This window comes from Atractosteus spatula, chromosome 11 (assembly GCF_055471065.1).
Source record: "Atractosteus spatula isolate fAtrSpa1 chromosome 11, fAtrSpa1.hap1, whole genome shotgun sequence".
Taxonomy (NCBI): Eukaryota; Metazoa; Chordata; class Actinopteri; order Semionotiformes; family Lepisosteidae; genus Atractosteus; species Atractosteus spatula.
Window position 1 is genome coordinate 22,335,534 of NC_142716.1, and position 21,524 is coordinate 22,357,057.

The following is a 21,524-nucleotide window of genomic DNA, read 5'->3' on the forward strand; positions in this document are numbered from 1 at the left end:
CTTCATTGACCTAAGAAGGGGAACTGGAACAGTTTGTTCCCAGCTCTTAAACATGTAGACGTTTTAACCATCCTATTTTGCAAGTGAAAAAACCCTGAACTTGTGACTGGAATCAAAACTGCAGATATTCAATTGAAGCCTTACTTGATCTGGTTAAGCTGCGATGGAATGAAAACCAACAGGTATGTGGGTCACCATGAGCAGTGGTTCCCACCCCTTTCAGATGCCTGCAGGAGGGCAAGCACTTGCACTCCAGATCTGCAAGTTTCCATTAACCTGGTGTCTGCTCCTGCTTTATGAGGCGCATATGGTCATATATGGCTGCACTCCTACCCCTCCGCACTTCTGGCAGATCAAAGCACTGGAAGGTAAGAATTTTAGGGCCTGTGGCAAGGGGGAGTCCACAAGCAAGTACAGAGCTATTTCTACTGGCAACCATGAGGTAGGTGAGCACACAAAGCTGAACACATTCCTAGGCATCTGAATTATACAGGTTTATTGGCATCTCAAAGCAATCCAAGACCAGGGATTCACACAGAGTCCTCCAGTCACTCCAAGCACTAGAGCAGGAACAGATCACCAGAACCCTGCAAGAAAGAGAATGTTAGATCATGGCAAGAGAAAACAAGTAACAGTGCCACACAAAATGGAACAAAAGTAGAGAAGTTCACAATATCCTCACCCTCCACGTCACCAACGTCCCCTTCCAGGGCAGAGGGGTCCCCCTCCACGTCACCTTCAGCAGCAGTGGGGTCCCCCTCCATATCACCAACGTCCCCTTCCAGGGCAGAGGGGTCCCCCTCCACGTCACCTTCAGCAGCAGTGGGGTCCCCCTCCATGTCACCAACATCCCCTTCCAGGCTAGTGGGGTCTCCCTCCACGTCACCTTCAGCAGCAGTGGGGTCTCCCTCCATGTCAACAACATCCCCTTCCAGGGACGTGGGGTCTCCCTCCAGGTCACCTTCAGCAGCAGTGGGGTCTCCCTCCACATCACCAACGTCCCCTTCCTGGGCAGAGGGGTCTCCCTCCAGGTCACCTTCAGCAGCAGTGGGGTCTCCCTCTACGTCACCAACGTCCCCTTCCAGGCCACCAACATCCCTTTCATAAGGAAAGGAGGGTTCACCTACTAGGGCATATGGGTACGCTTTCACAGATGATGGGCTATCTTTCTGTGTTGCATCACTCATTGCTTTGTGAAGAACATCGATCTGTAGAGTATCTGGAAATGCAGCTGAACTGGCCTGAGCTTTTACCTCGTCTATCCTTTCCCCATGCCGTGCGTCACTGATAAACAAGTTGCTCTTCAATGCAGCCTTGTAATCGCTGTCATCACTCAACTGCTTTTCTTTCCAATGGGATATTCTCGGCCCGCGATCCACTAATGGAACTGCTGCCGTCAGTCCCAGCAGAAGCACATGCAGCAGAAACCAGCGCATTTTTTTCCGTAACATCATTTTGTCCCACAAAGCTCGTGGAGGAACGTGCGCTCCTCTGGTATTTATTGAACACCCAAGCTGTCGGCATTAAGTGTAGAGGAGCCCGGTGTTTTCAGAAACATTCTCACGCGAGTAGAGGGAGTCAAATTGAAGACACTTTATTTCAGGTAATCGCAAATTACAAAGTGGGCTTCTGATTTGTCGTCTTTTCTCCAACCCGAAGGAAAACAGATGATAATGTAATTAAGGCGAGTATTTCGATGACGGAATAGGGAAGCTCTTTGTAGTCAAGATATTAAGATGTCATTTCTTCTTACTGTTGGTTTTACTCACTTGATTTGCTGTAGGTCTAATTCTTCTTGCATCATTCTCATTCGTGTTGTTTGTCTAATTGTACACAGCTCAGAGTTTCTTTTTAAATACAATACTTTACTGTATGTAATCAAGTATTTCGCCATTGAATGTGAGAAATTGATACATATATCTTATTGTTACTGTTAATGTTAGTAGTTTTTTGTGTCTTGCGTTTCGTTATATCATACAATGTTTCCTTAATAAATACCGAGTGTTCTAGTTTATGTACGTAGTGGGCTCATATTTTCCACCTTGTTGTAGTGCCTTCTGAATGATTATCGCGATTAAGGATTACGCGATCGCTGACTTAACCTGGAACGTCTGGAACATCGTAATATTTTCCAGAAGTCAAAACAAAGTTTTTTTTCCCTTCAGTCGTCGTATTTTAAACTACAAACAGACGAAACGTATCGGTTGACAGGTTTTTGAATTGCAACCTCCATTTTTAAATCGGACTGGCAAAGATTTTTCTTGTTAAATTTCTTTTCGGATAGAGGCAGCACTGTGAGACACGTTCGTTGTATCCAGAAGCTCTATGAGGACGGGCTGTCTATTAAATTTCATTACCATTACTTTAAACTCACTCCTTTAGAATCGGAGACCAACAGATAAGTACACGTAAATCATTCCTGTCTCTTCCGTCAGTATCTCTAGCACATTCCAGTAGTTAAACGTTGCTGCAGTAGCAAAGCACTGCAGAAGGTTGGTGAAGGCAGCGCAGCTCATTCCCGGCTGTGAGCTACCAAACATCCAGGATATCTACTAAGCTACAGTAAATGTCTTTAGAAGGCCACGTCAATTGTCAAGGACCCCAGTCATTCAAGTGATAAACTGTTTTTTCTCCTACCGTCCTTTTAACGGTATAGAAGCATTCAGTCAAAGACCAGCAGATTACGGAACAGTTTATACAGTACCTCCAGGCAATAAGACTGCTAAACAGCCAAGCTGCAGTCACCTTCAGCAACCACCGTAATGGTCTTTGTTAAATGGTTAGGTTACATGGACATACAGTTTCCATTGTATTTTGCATACTGCATATTGCACTATTTGGACATAATATATTGCATACACCTTGGATATGTAGCAGTTCTATTTATATTATTTTTAAATTCGTTTTTTATTGCACTATTAGTATGCACCTTTATTCTGTAACTTTTAATTTTGTGATTTTTATTTTTAATTCCCCCTGGTGAGCTCACAGAAAAGACATTTCATTGCCATCAATAACTGCTACACGCTGTGTTGTTGTGCATTTGATAAATAAACTTTGATTGATTGATTGATTGATAAAGCAGCAACAGAAGAACTGAGTCCTTACAGTGGAAAGGCTGGAGAACGCTGCAGTGCTGTTTCCACATTCGGTGACCTCCTGGACCAGCGTTTGAATCGCTCTCATTTCATGGAAACCCTGACATACAATATAAGGTGAGTCCTTGGAGATAAACGTAAATGATTTTATTAAAACTCAATACACAGAAGCCTTATAAGAGAAAGGCCGCCAAATTGATCTATCTCCAGTAAATTCCTAATTCTGTTATCAATTGTGCACAATTAGCAATTTACTGGAGTTCAATTTGAATGTCTTTTCTTTCTACAACTTACATCTTGTTTCCATGTTAAATGAAATTCTGGATTAATAAAGATGGAAACATAGTAAATATCATCATTAGATTCTTCAGCTGTCTTCCTCTGGTGAACTGAGGTCCCACTAAGAACTTCTGTCTTTCTCTAACAGTGCAGGAAAGAAGGAAACATATGGTTTTCCATCCAAGCAAAGCGAAATACAATTTGGGATCCAAAATTGGGAAAGAACTGATTGTCACCCCCCTCATTTTCTATGCCCCCTTTTTTGGGGACCCTTTTTCAATCAGTCATTCTTAATACGGTTCTCCATATCAAAATTAAAGTTTCTTTGTATTAGTTACTTTTGCAATTTGCTATACAAATTACTGGCATTATTACAGGTAGCTTCATAAAATTAACAGATCTTTGGCTTAACAGATGCACTGTTTATATTTGTGTCTGGAAACCAGTACCCCTATGGTATGTAAGTTTCTAGTTGAAATATACTTTTGTATGATATCATGAATTCGGTGAAAATTATGTTCTCTCTCTGATGACGCTAAAAACTGTGGAAAGATCAAGGTTTTTATGAAGTTTATGGTCTTCTAAAAGGAAGGAATGAAGTCATCAGTAGTGGCTCAGTTCAGGGACTTTTTCTGAAATGGCGAACCATATCAGTTTAACAGGACACCAATATTTCTTTTTGGACCTCCCTTCATTATCTTTTAACCAAAGTTCTGTGGCACATTCTCTGCAATATTAACCCTCAGTTTTTTCATGCCAACATGCTTGCTGATCTTGGCTAAGCTTGCAACTTTATTTTAGATTTTCATTTGGATCCTCTGGGTTCAGGAGACCATGCCCCTTACAAGCGAACTGGATTTCATGCCTTGTCCGGCTTCCCCTCTGATGCAAAACCCTTTTAGACTCCTTCTAAAATCTTAGTAGTGTCACTCAGATTTATATTTTTAATTTGAGTTTTGGATTATACCCACCCTAATTAGAAAAGCCAATTATTATTATCATAATATTAATCATTACATCATTTTAATTAATCTTTTATCCAATTCAGGGTTACAGTGCCTCAGAGCCCATCCTGGGAAGCATTTGGCACAAGGCAGCATTCATCCTGGATGGGACATCGCAGGGCACACACAGACACAAACACGTACCTGCTGACACCACGGTCAGTTTTCTCAGAAGCCAGTTAAACTACTGAAATGCAGACAAAGATGGGGAGAACACAGTGCAGATAGAGCCCCAGGATTGAAGCCAATGTCCCCAGTCCTGTGAGACAGCAATGCTAACCACTGTGCCATCATGCTGCCCACAAATAGCCAATTGTGTGCTTGTCAAATATTGACTTGCAGCTATAAACCCTGCACCTGCACACAGGTGAGAAAGAGGAAGTGTGGACAAAGTGAGCCCATGCTTGGGAAATACTGTTTACATTTATGAATTGGATTCATTACTCTGTTCTTCTCCCCACTAAGAGCTAATATGTGATGAGCGCTCTGGTGCACTATGGCTGCCATCGCATCATCCAGGTGGATGCTGCACATTGGTGATGGTGGAGGGGAGTCCCCATTACCTGTAAAGCTCTTTGAGTGGAGTGTCCAGAAAAGCGCTATATACAGTAAGTGTAAGCAATTAATTATTACAGTTGGCTTGAAATATAACCCAGGTTTGAGCCCATGACCATATGACCTTTAACCTAAGTTTGGGCAAGTGCCTTTAATGGTTGAATCACTCAGGAGGCCCCATTAGTAAATTATCTGACTGTTTGCAGCAGTCTTGTAAAGCACTCCTCGCTTACAAGCTGCTTAATTAATTTGGCTTCTGAGGCTCTCCACTTTTACTAGCCTCATTGTCTCCTGTTACCGATGTCTTTTACAAAAGCCACCTCCCTTGGCACCTCAACTTCATTGATGACTAGCTCCTCTGCAGTCACTCTCCAAAGGAACTCAAATATCATATACACCTGCTTTTTTGTATTTGTAGATGGTTAGAAGAGGTACAGTATCAAAACTCCAGCCCTGTGTCTTGTGGGAAACATCTGGACTCCATCCGTATAGTTGTTGTGTTTTTGGTGCATTTGACTTGAATGTCTTTTAATAATAATAAATGCTTACACTTATATAGCACTTTTCTGGACACTAAACACTCTTTACAGGCCTCCACCACCAATGTGTAGCTCCACCCAGATGATGTGACGGCAGCCATAGTGCGCCAGTGTGCTCACCGGGATTTTTAATGACCCAAGAGAGTCAGAACCTCTGTTTTACGTCTCATCCGAAGGACGACGCCTTTTTACAGTACAGTGTCCTCGTCACTATACTGGGGCATTAGGACCCACATAGGTGAGCACCCCCTGCTGGCCCCACTAACAGTTCTGACTGGAAGATACAGTAGCTCAAGCATGATGGTCTCTGGTTCCTGCCTTCAGACTCTTGTCTAGTCTTCTGTTCCTGAGAGCTCTTTGAGGGGAGCTTTCCTGTACAATGGCCTTCATATCCAAGTCATGACAATTGAGCTCTTAGAATGGATGGGGTGCTGTCTGGAATGCCTTGAATGCCTGGGTCTTTGTCATTGACATCAGCTCAAGTCCACACGCTGCAGCTGTAGGAGGGTTTTCTGGTACTCCAGGAGTTTATCCCCATCTTAGAGGAGACCTATGTATTGATTCAGATGGACAATTCCATGGGGGCTCAGGCCACTTCTTGAGCCCTCTTCATGAGTGTGTTAGGAAGTAGTAGTGAGGACCCTATGCAGAAAACCAGGGCAAACTCCAAAAGGCGTAGTCGAAAGAACAATCCGAGGTCAGAAAGCCGTAGGTAAACTAGCCATTGGTAAAGTACAAATACTGTAACAGAGGCGTAGCCGTAATCCGTAAGGGAGCCGAGAGTCAAAACCAGAATGAGAGCAAAAGTACCAAAACCGAAACCAGGAGACGTAGACGGAGAACAAACCAGGGTCAGGAAGCCAAAAACCAAGTAGTGAATAACAGTAGAACTGGGAGTAGCTCTAGCCAGGAAAACCCTAATACTGAGCACCGGGAAGAGTGTGAGGCAGCATTAAATAGGCTGGGGAAAAGGACTAATTGGGATCTGTGCTGGAATGTGAGGTGGAATGCCGATTCCTCCGGGGGCGTGGCGTAACAGAGTGAGAACTGCGTGGCAGTGATATGAGCTTCACTTTTCACTTAATTTTCACCACACATCTGTGACTGAATATGATGGAGTCCACATAAAACCAACCTAACAATGACATAAAGAGAGAGAACCATTAGGGAACTGGGATCATAATATGGTGTGATTTGCAGTATACTTTGAAACTATACAGATTGAGTCCAAACCAAATGTTTACAATTTCTGGAAAGCAGAATTTGAAGGAATAAGACGCAGTTGAAGATAAATAAAATGGGATAAGATAGAACTAATCAGTGGAAAATAGCTAAAAAGTTTAAACAGATTCTATCTGAAGCATAGAACACATTAATCACATAAGTGACCCCTCCCAGTAGGGCATGCGCCTTGAATCACCGGCTCCTCGGCGCTCCAACTTGATCACCGAATGGGGGTTCCCTGCTTCACCAGTATTCGGTGAGACCCCTCCTCTCAGCGAAGCCTTGGGGCCTTGGGGGAGAAGCGCAGCTGTGATCCCTGGTGGCTCTTTCTCTGTGAGCATGTCGGCTTTCTAGCTTGCCGGCCCGCACCCCTGGCTGCCCCTGAGACCCATGTAGTTCCCTTTTGTCGGAGAGCTCTGCAGTTGGTTCCATCCCAAGCTGAGGCCCCCCTATTTATGATCGAGGGGCTGAGTTGGGCACTCTGAACAAGGGCATACCACTTTGCTATGCCAGCCTTTTTCCCTCTGGGATACAGACAGCTGGTTTCTCTTCAGACTGTCATGTCTTTGCTCCTCTTTTTCATTACTAACCAGCCTGTGCTATTGCCTCGCTGGCCAGGAATCTATTAATCTATTATTCTATTATCACTCCTCTTTCACTTCACTTTCCCTCCATCCCGGAGCACTCAAGCCCCAACCCGTCGGGCCTCTTTGGGCATTTCCGCCACTCTTCATATCCTTGCTCTTGGGTTCTGACCAATCACCACCCAAGGGGTTGTATCTAGCCGTGTTGTAACAATAAGTGACTAAATCAAAAGCCAAAAACATTTCCCACTTCCCATGTGGTTCAACGCATTAAGAAAAATATAAGGTAAAGGAAGGTGGCGTGGTGGCACAGTGTTTAGCTTTGCTGCCTCACTGTGCTGGGGCCATGAGTTCAATTCCTGGGGTGCTACCTGTGTGGAATTTGTATGTTCTCCTGGTTTTCCTGGGGGTGTTCTGGTTTCCTCCAACAGTTCAAATACATGCTGGTAGGTTAATTGTGCCCTGTTGCCTGTGTCTGTGTGCCCTGCGATGGAATGGGGTCTCGTCTAGGGTGTATGCCTGTTGCTTGCCAGGATAGGCTCTGGTTCACCTTGTATTGGATAAAGCAGTCAGGAAATGGATGGATGGAAAATTGTGTAATTCAATAATGAAATTCTCACATGAGATTGATTAGTGGGATTAGAGTGTGCATAAGAGTGCAATTTATAGTAGGTGTGAGCGATGTAGTAGTTAGGAACAGTCTGTGGTCTTAGTGAAGTAGTGCGAATGGTTGAAGGAAAGAAGCTCGGATCAGTGCTAGTTGTTCTGGGCAGTGAAAGTTTAGTTTTGGGTAATTGATTTAGTTGTTGAGGGTGGTGAAAGCCACCTTGTGATGCCGTTTAATTTACTATTTTGTAGAAATCTTATTATCATATTTATTAGATAATTGGTCTAACTGTTCTAAATATAAAGCCAGAAAATCTCCAGGACAATAAATTTTGTTTGCAATGGATCATGTGCGCATGCTTACTGAGCCATGCGGCCAAACTCGGGTATCTTCACGAGTTGTACAGAAATATACGGCTCTTGAACAATCTACTACTGTTTATGTGTAATATTGGAACATTCCCGTTAAGATCGTGACATAATTCGTGCTGTATTTCAGGGTTTAACTTGTACAATTATACAATATAGTTTTGAAAAAAAACTTTTTAAGGTTATCGAACAACTACACCTTCGCCTAGCACATTGCAGTCCTGGTAATAGTTTCTACTATCCAGAGGCAGATTTGACCTCACTATCATGGCGCCCAAAAGGTGCAGCAGACGACAGGGATGGGCGTGGTTGCCAAGGGTGAGGAAGTTGTTTATGAGACCGTAATAGGCAAGCTAGGAACAGTGTTTTGTTTGAAATCATTTCGGTTTTATTTTATTGTCGCTGTAGTGTATCGTCGCACCTACATGGCATTAATTTCAAAAGACACCTGTTCTCCACAGCAGATGAAGGAGCTGTTACTTCAATCAATGGATCGAGACGCGAACGTAAGGTCGGAGGGAAGAGGGGTGCAGTCCCGCCAGACGATACTTGTGGGGCGACACCAGTGCGTGGTGTCCTTCTTTGATTGCTTACCTGGTTGTGGACGTTGGCCTGTTTCAAGACTTTGGTTGCTGAGCCAATCAACATCGCTGTGAAGTGCAATGTTCTCGTGGGCACTGTCCATCTCCTGGAGTACAGTTTGATTCTGGATGTTACTCAACATCCAAAAACAAACCACCGTCGCCCATTTGATTGACTCGGTCTTGTCTGCCTCTTCCTTGAAGAGTTTCTCATGCTTTAACTAAAATGTCTTTGGACATTTGATGTGCGACAAGTCACACTCTCACAACACACAAAATAAAAGCAAGGTTTTTGTGATGAACCAATACATATTCATTTCACCAGGAGAGATGAAGCAAGCAAACATCTAGCTTTAATTTATTAGAAACAGCCATTTTGTCCAAAATGTTTGACAAATGTGATTAGTGGCATCGTGAGCTGTCCTGTCAAAATCAAAACAGGCTGCCCTCACGCAGAATAGTGTAATAATAAATGATTAAACAATTCCCTCTACATCAAAGAGCTTTTACCGGGTAGCATACTTTTGAGACTGATAGAGCAGTCAAAGACAGTTAAGATTGAATTCAGCTGAGCTTCCATGCGGATTTCTGAATGGATCAGAGAAGGCAGTCTTCTCTGGAGACCAAGTCCTGACCATGAGGGGTACTAGGTGTTCAGAGATGCTCGGAGCCCTGCAGCACAAGTATGTGCTGGCACACTCCCACGGGCACCAGCACTACAGTTTTCCCATCCGGGACATCTGCTGTTCAATCAGTGCCCTACCAGGGGAGAAGGGCAGGCTGCTTTGCATGCTGGCTTCTTTGTTCAATATCATTCGCCCATCATTTCCCCTAAGGGCACAGCTGCTGTACAGGCAGTGGTCTGCTCTCAGCCATCTTGCACCAACACACCAAGAGACCTGCAAGATGCTGCTGTGGACAAGCACTCCTGGGTTGATCTTCCTCCACTTGTAGACTGACAATGGAGATGTAGGTTCTCCAGTCCACAGCAATAATTTTGCAATCCTTTCCAGAGCGAGGAGCTGCAGTAACTGTTTCAGGTGGCCTCAGTCATGTTCTTCAATCATGGCATGAGTTGTTTCCACACAACAGGATAGTAAAGACTAATCTCCTTTCTTTTCTGCTCTTCATACAGAGTAGGTCCTTCCAAACTCAGCCCCCACCAGCTAGTCAGCCACTTCATTATTCGCTTAATTGACCCAATGAAACTAGGGGTTCAGTTTCTCACATCCACTATACCTTAGTTACACACTGTTTTTCTAAAGACAGGGATATGGTCACTGGACACTAAAGCAGTCACTGGGTGGAATCCTGGTCTGTGGACCAAGTACAGACCTGTGTAATGATAGTACCAGTAGGGAACCTATGAAGAAGGGAGCGGTCCTAAGCTTTAGGAATGTGGTTCCCAATCCTGGGCGTCCTCCCACACCCACCAAGCCCTCAGTTACACAAATCCCTTCATTGACCTAAGAAGGGGAACTGGAACAGTTTGTTCCCAGCTCTTAAACATGTAGACGTTTTAACCATCCTATTTTGCAAGTGAAAAAACCCTGAACTTGTGACTGGAATCAAAACTGCAGATATTCAATTGAAGCCTTACTTGATCTGGTTAAGCTGCGATGGAATGAAAACCAACAGGTATGTGGGTCACCATGAGCAGTGGTTCCCACCCCTTTCAGATGCCTGCAGGAGGGCAAGCACTTGCACTCCAGATCTGCAAGTTTCCATTAACCTGGTGTCTGCTCCTGCTTTATGAGGCGCATATGGTCATATATGGCTGCACTCCTACCCCTCCGCACTTCTGGCAGATCAAAGCACTGGAAGGTAAGAATTTTAGGGCCTGTGGCAAGGGGGAGTCCACAAGCAAGTACAGAGCTATTTCTACTGGCAACCATGAGGTAGGTGAGCACACAAAGCTGAACACATTCCTAGGCATCTGAATTATACAGGTTTATTGGCATCTCAAAGCAATCCAAGACCAGGGATTCACACAGAGTCCTCCAGTCACTCCAAGCACTAGAGCAGGAACAGATCACCAGAACCCTGCAAGAAAGAGAATGTTAGATCATGGCAAGAGAAAACAAGTAACAGTGCCACACAAAATGGAACAAAAGTAGAGAAGTTCACAATATCCTCACCCTCCACGTCACCAACGTCCCCTTCCAGGGCAGAGGGGTCCCCCTCCACGTCACCTTCAGCAGCAGTGGGGTCCCCCTCCATATCACCAACGTCCCCTTCCAGGGCAGAGGGGTCCCCCTCCACGTCACCTTCAGCAGCAGTGGGGTCCCCCTCCATGTCACCAACATCCCCTTCCAGGGACGTGGGGTCTCCCTCCAGGTCACCTTCAGCAGCAGTGGGGTCCCCCTCCATATCACCAACGTCCCCTTCCAGGGCAGAGGGGTCCCCCTCCACGTCACCTTCAGCAGCAGTGGGGTCCCCCTCCATGTCACCAACATCCCCTTCCAGGGACGTGGGGTCTCCCTCCAGGTCACCTTCAGCAGCAGTGGGGTCTCCCTCCACGTCACCTTCAGCAGCAGTGGGGTCCCCCTCCATGTCACCAACGTCCCCTTCCAGGGACGTGGGGTCTCCCTCCACGTCACCTTCAGCAGCAGTGGGGTCCCCCTCCATGTCAACAACATCCCCTTCCAGGGACGTGGGGTCTCCCTCCAGGTCACCTTCAGCAGCAGTGGGGTCTCCCTCCACGTCACCTTCAGCAGCAGTGGGGTCCCCCTCCATATCACCAACGTCCCCTTCCAGGGCAGAGGGGTCCCCCTCCACGTCACCTTCAGGAGCAGTGGGGTCCCCCTCCACGTCACCAACATCCCCTTCCAGGGACGTGGGGTCTCCCTCCAGGTCACCTTCAGCAGCAGTGGGGTCTCCCTCCACGTCACCTTCAGCAGCAGTGGGGTCCCCCTCCATGTCAACAACATCCCCTTCCAGGGACGTGGGGTCTCCCTCCAGGTCACCTTCAGCAGCAGTGGGGTCTCCCTCCAGGTCACCTTCAGCAGCAGTGGGGTCCCCCTCCAGGTCACCAACGTCCCCTTCCAGGGACGTGGGGTCTCCCTCCACGTCACCAACGTCCCCTTCCTGGGCAGTGGGGTCCCCCTCCATGTCACCAACATCCCCTTCCAAGGCAGTGGGGTCCCCCTCCATGTCACCAACATCCCCTTCCAGGCTAGTGGGGTCTCCCTCTTCATCACCTTCAGCAGCAGTGGGGTCTCCCTCCATGTCAACAACGTCCCCTTCCAGGGATGTGGGGTCTCCCTCCAGGTCACCTTCAGCAGCAGTGGGGTCTCCCTCCACGTCACCAACGTCCCCTTCCTGGGCAGAGGGGTCTCCCTCCAGGTCACCTTCAGCAGCAGCGGGGTCCCCCTCCATGTCAACAACGTCCCCTTCCAGGGCAGAGGGGTCTCCCTCCAGGTCACCTTCAGCAGCAGTGGGGTCTCCCTCTACGTCACCAACGTCCCCTTCCAGGCCACCAACATCCCTTTCATCAGGAAAGGAGGGTTCACCTACTAGGGCATATGGGTACGCTTTCACAGATGATGGGCTATCTTTCTGTGTTGCATCACTCATTGCTTTGTGAAGAACATCGATGTGTAGAGTATCTGGAAATGCAGCTGAACTGGCCTGAGCTTTTACCTCGTCTATCCTTTCCCCATGCCGTGCGTCACTGATAAACAAGTTGCTCTTCAATGCAGCCTTGTAATCGCTGTCATCACTCAACTGCTTTTCTTTCCAATGGGATATTCTCGGCCCGCGATCCACTAATGGAACTGCTGCCGTCAGTCCCAGCAGAAGCACATGCAGCAGAAACCAGCGCATTTTTTTTCCGTAACATCATTTTGTCCCACAAAGCTCGTGGAGGAACGTGCGCTCCTCTGGTATTTATTGAACACCCAAGCTGTCGGCATTAAGTGTAGAGGAGCCCGGTGTTTTCAGAAACATTCTCACGCGAGTAGAGGGAGTCAAATTGAAGACACTTTATTTCAGGTAATCGCAAATTACAAAGTGGGCTTCTGATTTGTCGTCTTTTCTCCAACCCGAAGGAAAACAGATGATAATGTAATTAAGGCGAGTATTTCGATGACGGAATAGGGAAGCTCTTTGTAGTCAAGATATTAAGATGTCATTTCTTCTTACTGTTGGTTTTACTCACTTGATTTGCTATAGGTCTAATTCTTCTTGCATCATTCTCATTCGTGTTGTTTGTCTAATTGTACACAGCTCAGAGTTTCTTTTTAAATACAATACTTTACTGTATGTAATCAAGTATTTCGCCATTGAATGTGAGAAATTGATACATATATCTTATTGTTACTGTTAATGTTAGTAGTTTTTTGTGTCTTGCGTTTCGTTATATCATACAATGTTTCCTTAATAAATACCGAGTGTTCTAGTTTATGTACGTAGTGGGCTCATATTTTCCACCTTGTTGTAGTGCCTTCTGAATGATTATCGCGATTAAGGATTACGCGATCGCTGACTTAACCTGGAACGTCTGGAACATCGTAATATTTTCCAGAAGTCAAAACAAAGTTTTTTTTCCCTTCAGTCGTCGTATTTTAAACTACAAACAGACGAAACGTATCGGTTGACAGGTTTTTGAATTGCAACCTCCATTTTTAAATCGGACTGGCAAAGATTTTTCTTGTTAAATTTCTTTTCGGATAGAGGCAGCACTGTGAGACACGTTCGTTGTATCCAGAAGCTCTATGAGGACGGGCTGTCTATTAAATTTCATTACCATTACTTTAAACTCACTCCTTTAGAATCGGAGACCAACAGATAAGTACACGTAAATCATTCCTGTCTCTTCCGTCAGTATCTCTAGCACATTCCAGTAGTTAAACGTTGCTGCAGTAGCAAAGCACTGCAGAAGGTTGGTGAAGGCAGCGCAGCTCATTCCCGGCTGTGAGCTACCAAACATCCAGGATATCTACTAAGCTACAGTAAATGTCTTTAGAAGGCCACGTCAATTGTCAAGGACCCCAGTCATTCAAGTGATAAACTGTTTTTTCTCCTACCGTCCTTTTAACGGTATAGAAGCATTCAGTCAAAGACCAGCAGATTACGGAACAGTTTATACAGTACCTCCAGGCAATAAGACTGCTAAACAGCCAAGCTGCAGTCACCTTCAGCAACCACCGTAATGGTCTTTGTTAAATGGTTAGGTTACATGGACATACAGTTTCCATTGTATTTTGCACACTGCATATTGCACTATTTGGACATAATATATTGCATACACCTTGGATATGTAGCAGTTCTATTTATATTATTTTTAAATTCGTTTTTTATTGCACTATTAGTATGCACCTTTATTCTGTAACTTTTAATTTTGTGATTTTTATTTTTAATTCCCCCTGGTGAGCTCACAGAAAAGACATTTCATTGCCATCAATTACTGCTACACGCTGTGTTGTTGTGCATTTGATAAATAAACTTTGATTGATTGATTGATTGATAAAGCAGCAACAGAAGAACTGAGTCCTTACAGTGGAAAGGCTGGAGAACGCTGCAGTGCTGTTTCCACAGTCGGTGACCTCCTGGACCAGCGTTTGAATCGCTCTCATTTCATGGAAACCCTGACATACAATATAAGGTGAGTCCTTGGAGATAAACGTAAATGATTTTATTAAAACTCAATACACAGAAGCCTTATAAGAGAAAGGCCGCCAAATTGATCTATCTCCAGTAAATTCCTAATTCTGTTATCAATTGTGCACAATTAGCAATTTACTGGAGATCAATTTGAATGTCTTTTCTTTCTACAACTTACATCTTGTTTCCATGTTAAATGAAATTCTGGATTAATAAAGATGGAAACATAGTAAATATCATCATTAGATTCTTCAGCTGTCTTCCTCTGGTGAACTGAGGTCCCACTAAGAACTTCTGTCTTTCTCTAACAGTGCAGGAAAGAAGGAAACATATGGTTTTCCATCCAAGCAAAGCGAAATACAATTTGGGATCCAAAATTGGGAAAGAACTGATTGTCACCCCCCTCATTTTCTATGCCCCCTTTTTTGGGGACCCTTTTTCAATCAGTCATTCTTAATACGGTTCTCCATATCAAAATTAAAGTTTCTTTGTATTAGTTACTTTTGCAATTTGCTATACAAATTACTGGCATTATTACAGGTAGCTTCATAAAATTAACAGATCTTTGGCTTAACAGATGCACTGTTTATATTTGTGTCTGGAAACCAGTACCCCTATGGTATGTAAGTTTCTAGTTGAAATATACTTTTGTATGATATCATGAATTCGGTGAAAATTATGTTCTCTCTCTGATGACGCTAAAAACTGTGGAAAGATCAAGGTTTTTATGAAGTTTATGGTCTTCTAAAAGGAAGGAATGAAGTCATCAGTAGTGGCTCAGTTCAGGGACTTTTTCTGAAATGGCGAACCATATCAGTTTAACAGGACACCAATATTTCTTTTTGGACCTCCCTTCATTATCTTTTAACCAAAGTTCTGTGGCACATTCTCTGCAATATTAACCCTCAGTTTTTTCATGCCAACATGCTTGCTGATCTTGGCTAAGCTTGCAACTTTATTTTAGATTTTCATTTGGATCCTCTGGGTTCAGGAGACCATGCCCCTTACAAGCGAACTGGATTTCATGCCTTGTCCGGCTTCCCCTCTGATGCAAAACCCTTTTAGACTCCTTCTAAAATCTTAGTAGTGTCACTCAGATTTATATTTTTAATTTGAGTTTTGGATTATACCCACCCTAATTAGAAAAGCCAATTATTATTATCATAATATTAATCATTACATCATTTTAATTAATCTTTTATCCAATTCAGGGTTACAGTGCCTCAGAGCCCATCCTGGGAAGCATTTGGCACAAGGCAGCATTCATCCTGGATGGGACATCGCAGGGCACACACAGACACAAACACGTACCTGCTGACACCACGGTCAGTTTTCTCAGAAGCCAGTTAAACTACTGAAATGCAGACAAAGATGGGGAAAACACAGTGCAGATAGAGCCCCAGGATTGAAGCCAATGTCCCCAGTCCTGTGAGACAGCAATGCTAACCACTGTGCCATCATGCTGCCCACAAATAGCCAATTGTGTGCTTGTCAAATATTGACTTGCAGCTATAAACCCTGCACCTGCACACAGGTGAGAAAGAGGAAGTGTGGACAAAGTGAGCCCGTGCTTGGGAAATACTGTTTACATTTATGAATTGGATTCATTACTCTGTTCTTCTCCCCACTAAGAGCTAATATGTGATGAGCGCTCTGGTGCACTATGGCTGCCATCGCATCATCCAGGTGGATGCTGCACATTGGTGATGGTGGAGGGGAGTCCCCATTACCTGTAAAGCTCTTTGAGTGGAGTGTCCAGAAAAGCGCTATATACAGTAAGTGTAAGCAATTAATTATTACAGTTGGCTTGAAATATAACCCAGGTTTGAGCCCATGACCATATGACCTTTAACCTAAGTTTGGGCAAGTGCCTTTAATGGTTGAATCACTCAGGAGGCCCCATTAGTAAATTATCTGACTGTTTGCAGCAGTCTTGTAAAGCACTCCTCGCTTACAAGCTGCTTAATTAATTTGGCTTCTGAGGCTCTCCACTTTTACTAGCCTCATTGTCTCCTGTTACCGATGTCTTTTACAAAAGCCACCTCCCTTGGCACCTCAACTTCATTGATGACTAGCTCCTCTGCAGTCACTCTCCAAAGGAACTCAAATATCATATACACCTGCTTTTTTGTATTTGTAGATGGTTAGAAGAGGTACAGTATCAAAACTCCAGCCCTGTGTCTTGTGGGAAACATCTGGACTCCATCCGTATAGTTGTTGTGTTTTTGGTGCATTTGACTTGAATGTCTTTTAATAATAATAAATGCTTACACTTATATAGCACTTTTCTGGACACTAAACACTCTTTACAGGCCTCCACCACCAATGTGTAGCTCCACCCAGATGATGTGACGGCAGCCATAGTGCGCCAGTGTGCTCACCGGGATTTTTAATGACCCAAGAGAGTCAGAACCTCTGTTTTACGTCTCACCCGAAGGACGACGCCTTTTTACAGTACAGTGTCCTCGTCACTATACTGGGGCATTAGGACCCACATAGGTGAGCACCCCCTGCTGGCCCCACTAACAGTTCTGACTGGAAGATACAGTAGCTCAAGCATGATGGTCTCTGGTTCCTGCCTTCAGACTCTTGTCTAGTCTTCTGTTCCTGAGAGCTCTTTGAGGGGAGCTTTCCTGTACAATGGCCTTCATATCCAAGTCATGACAATTGAGCTCTTAGAATGGATGGGGTGCTGTCTGGAATGCCTTGAATGCCTGGGTCTTTGTCATTGACATCAGCTCAAGTCCACACGCTGCAGCTGTAGGAGGGTTTTCTGGTACTCCAGGAGTTTATCCCCATCTTAGAGGAGACCTATGTATTGATTCAGATGGACAATTCCATGGGGGCTCAGGCCACTTCTTGAGCCCTCTTCATGAGTGTGTTAGGAAGTAGTAGTGAGGACCCTATGCAGAAAACCAGGGCAAACTCCAAAAGGCGTAGTCGAAAGAACAATCCGAGGTCAGAAAGCCGTAGGTAAACTAGCCATTGGTAAAGTACAAATACTGTAACAGAGGCGTAGCCGTAATCCGTAAGGGAGCCGAGAGTCAAAACCAGAATGAGAGCAAAAGTACCAAAACCGAAACCAGGAGACGTAGACGGAGAACAAACCAGGGTCAGGAAGCCAAAAACCAAGTAGTGAATAACAGTAGAACTGGGAGTAGCTCTAGCCAGGAAAACCCTAATACTGAGCACCGGGAAGAGTGTGAGGCAGAATTAAATAGGCTGGGGAAAAGGACTAATTGGGATCTGTGCTGGAATGTGAGGTGGAATGCCGATTCCTCCGGGCGCGTGGCGTAACAGAGTGAGAACTGCGTGGCAGTGATATGAGCTTCACTTTTCACTTAATTTTCACCACACATCTGTGACTGAATATGATGGAGTCCACATAAAACCAACCTAACAATGACATAAAGAGAGAGAACCATTAGGGAACTGGGATCATAATATGGTGTGATTTGCAGTATACTTTGAAACTATACAGATTGAGTCCAAACCAAATGTTTACAATTTCTGGAAAGCAGAATTTGAAGGAATAAGACGCAGTTGAAGATAAATAAAATGGGATAAGATAGAACTAATCAGTGGAAAATAGCTAAAAAGTTTAAACAGATTCTATCTGAAGCATAGAACACATTAATCACATAAGTGACCCCTCCCAGTAGGGCATGCGCCTTGAATCACCGGCTCCTCGGCGCTCCAACTTGATCACCGAATGGGGGTTCCCTGCTTCACCAGTATTCGGTGAGACCCCTCCTCTCAGCGAAGCCTTGGGGCCTTGGGGGAGAAGCGCAGCTGTGATCCCTGGTGGCTCTTTCTCTGTGAGCATGTCGGCTTTCTAGCTTGCCGGCCCGCACCCCTGGCTGCCCCTGAGACCCATGTAGTTCCCTTTTGTCGGAGAGCTCTGCAGTTGGTTCCATCCCAAGCTGAGGCCCCCCTATTTATGATCGAGGGGCTGAGTTGGGCACTCTGAACAAGGGCATACCACTTTGCTATGCCAGCCTTTTTCCCTCTGGGATACAGACAGCTGGTTTCTCTTCAGACTGTCATGTCTTTGCTCCTCTTTTTCATTACTAACCAGCCTGTGCTATTGCCTCGCTGGCCAGGAATCTATTAATCTATTATTCTATTATCACTCCTCTTTCACTTCACTTTCCCTCCATCCCGGAGCACTCAAGCCCCAACCCGTCGGGCCTCTTTGGGCATTTCCGCCACTCTTCATATCCTTGCTCTTGGGTTCTGACCAATCACCACCCAAGGGGTTGTATCTAGCCGTGTTGTAACAATAAGTGACTAAATCAAAAGCCAAAAACATTTCCCACTTCCCATGTGGTTCAACGCATTAAGAAAAATATAAGGTAAAGGAAGGTGGCGTGGTGGCACAGTGTTTAGCTTTGCTGCCTCACTGTGCTGGGGCCATGAGTTCAATTCCTGGGGTGCTACCTGTGTGGAATTTGTATGTTCTCCTGGTTTTCCTGGGGGTGTTCTGGTTTCCTCCAACAGTTCAAATACATGCTGGTAGGTTAATTGTGCCCTGTTGCCTGTGTCTGTGTGCCCTGCGATGGAATGGGGTCTCGTCTAGGGTGTATGCCTGTTGCTTGCCAGGATAGGCTCTGGTTCACCTTGTATTGGATAAAGCAGTCAGGAAATGGATGGATGGAAAATTGTGTAATTCAATAATGAAATTCTCACATGAGATTGATTAGTGGGATTAGAGTGTGCATAAGAGTGCAATTTATAGTAGGTGTGAGCGATGTAGTAGTTAGGAACAGTCTGTGGTCTTAGTGAAGTAGTGCGAATGGTTGAAGGAAAGAAGCTCGGATCAGTGCTAGTTGTTCTGGGCAGTGAAAGTTTAGTTTTGGGTAATTGATTTAGTTGTTGAGGGTGGTGAAAGCCACCTTGTGATGCCGTTTAATTTACTATTTTGTAGAAATCTTATTATCATATTTATTAGATAATTGGTCTAACTGTTCTAAATATAAAGCCAGAAAATCTCCAGGACAATAAATTTTGTTTGCAATGGATCATGTGCGCATGCTTACTGAGCCATGCGGCCAAACTCGGGTATCTTCACGAGTTGTACAGAAATATACGGCTCTTGAACAATCTACTACTGTTTATGTGTAATATTGGAACATTCCCGTTAAGATCGTGACATAATTCGTGCTGTATTTCAGGGTTTAACTTGTACAATTATACAATATAGTTTTGAAAAAAAACTTTTTAAGGTTATCGAACAACTACACCTTCGCCTAGCACATTGCAGTCCTGGTAATAGTTTCTACTATCCAGAGGCAGATTTGACCTCACTATCATGGCGCCCAAAAGGTGCAGCGGACGACAGGGATGGGCGTGGTTGCCAAGGGTGAGGAAGTTGTTTATGAGACCGTAATAGGCAAGCTAGGAACAGTGTTTTGTTTGAAATCATTTCGGTTTTATTTTATTGTCGCTGTAGTGTATCGTCGCACCTACATGGCATTAATTTCAAAAGACACCTGTTCTCCACAGCAGATGAAGGAGCTGTTACTTCAATCAATGGATCGAGACGCGAACGTAAGGTCGGAGGGAAGAGGGGTGCAGTCCCGCCAGACGATACTTGTGGGGCGACACCAGTGCGTGGTGTCCTTCTTTGATTGCTTACCTGGTTGTGGACGTTGGCCTGTTTCAAGACTTTGGTTGCTGAGCCAATCAACATCGCTGTGAAGTGCAATGTTCTCGTGGGCACTGTCCATCTCCTGGAGTACAGTTTGATTCTGGATGTTACTCAACATCCAAAAACAAACCACCGTCGCCCATTTGATTGACTCGGTCTTGTCTGCCTCTTCCTTGAAGAGTTTCTCATGCTTTAACTAAAATGTCTTTGGACATTTGATGTGCGACAAGTCACACTCTCACAACACACAAAATAAAAGCAAGGTTTTTGTGATGAACCAATACATATTCATTTCACCAGGAGAGATGAAGCAAGCAAACATCTAGCTTTAATTTATTAGAAACAGCCATTTTGTCCAAAATGTTTGACAAATGTGATTAGTGGCATCGTGAGCTGTCCTGTCAAAATCAAAACAGGCTGCCCTCACGCAGAATAGTGTAATAATAAATGATTAAACAATTCCCTCTACATCAAAGAGCTTTTACCGGGTAGCATACTTTTGAGACTGATAGAGCAGTCAAAGACAGTTAAGATTGAATTCAGCTGAGCTTCCATGCGGATTTCTGAATGGATCAGAGAAGGCAGTCTTCTCTGGAGACCAAGTCCTGACCATGAGGGGTACTAGGTGTTCAGAGATGCTCGGAGCCCTGCAGCACAAGTATGTGCTGGCACACTCCCACGGGCACCAGCACTACAGTTTTCCCATCCGGGACATCTGCTGTTCAATCAGTGCCCTACCAGGGGAGAAGGGCAGGCTGCTTTGCATGCTGGCTTCTTTGTTCAATATCATTCGCCCATCATTTCCCCTAAGGGCACAGCTGCTGTACAGGCAGTGGTCTGCTCTCAGCCATCTTGCACCAACACACCAAGAGACCTGCAAGATGCTGCTGTGGACAAGCACTCCTGGGTTGATCTTCCTCCACTTGTAGACTGACAATGGAGATGTAGGTTCTCCAGTCCACAGCAATAATTTTGCAATCCTTTCCAGAGCGAGGAGCTGCAGTAACTGTTTCAGGTGGCCTCAGTCATGTTCTTCAATCATGGCATGAGTTGTTTCCACACAACAGGATAGTAAAGACTAATCTCCTTTCTTTTCTGCTCTTCATACAGAGTAGGTCCTTCCAAACTCAGCCCCCACCAGCTAGTCAGCCACTCCATTATTCGCTTAATTGACCCAATGAAACTAGGGGTTCAGTTTCTCACATCCACTATACCTTAGTTACACACTGTTTTTCTAAAGACAGGGATATGGTCACTGGACACTAAAGCAGTCACTGGGTGGAATCCTGGTCTGTGGACCAAGTACAGACCTGTGTAATGATAGTACCAGTAGGGAACCTATGAAGAAGGGAGCGGTCCTAAGCTTTAGGAATGTGGTTCCCAATCCTGGGCGTCCTCCCACACCCACCAAGCCCTCAGTTACACAAATCC

General features: G+C 44.9%; 1 protein-coding gene and 1 long non-coding RNA gene across 2 annotated transcripts; one reads left to right on the forward strand and one right to left on the reverse strand.

Moving 5' to 3' along the window:
* Positions 1 to 576: 576 nt before the first annotated feature.
* Positions 577 to 12,664, reverse strand: LOC148823701 (uncharacterized). Its single transcript, XM_088927253.1, has 6 exons — positions 11,731 to 12,664; positions 11,581 to 11,697; positions 11,398 to 11,547; positions 10,978 to 11,364; positions 683 to 1,123; positions 577 to 587 (listed from the first exon to the last, which is right to left on the reverse strand). The coding sequence occupies exons 1-6, from the start codon at positions 12,662 to 12,664 to the stop codon at positions 577 to 579; spliced, it is 2,040 nt and encodes a 679-aa protein (XP_088783379.1).
* A 124-nt stretch (positions 12,665 to 12,788) lies between these two features.
* LOC148823702 (uncharacterized) lies at positions 12,789 to 20,024 on the forward strand. The gene is made up of 3 exons (XR_016093728.1): positions 12,789 to 12,832; positions 14,312 to 14,444; positions 19,949 to 20,024. It is a non-coding gene; the product is annotated as an uncharacterized LOC148823702 (long non-coding RNA).
* Positions 20,025 to 21,524: the final 1,500 nt, after the last annotated feature.

What these genes read in the sequence shown, in the direction of transcription:
- LOC148823701 (XM_088927253.1), bottom strand. Translation starts at nt 12,664, where the DNA reads ATGCGCTGGTTTCTGCTGCATGTGCTTCTGCTGGGACTGACGGCAGCA. An exon ending in GGACCCCACTGCTGCTGAAG is followed by an intron (nt 11,698 to 11,730) that starts GTGACGTGGAGG and finishes CTGCTGCTGAAG; the next exon opens with GTGACCTGGAGGGAGACCCC. An exon ending in GGACGTTGGTGACGTGGAGG is followed by an intron (nt 1,124 to 10,977) that starts GTGAGGATATTG and finishes ATGCCCTAGTAG; the next exon opens with GTGAACCCTCCTTTCCTTAT.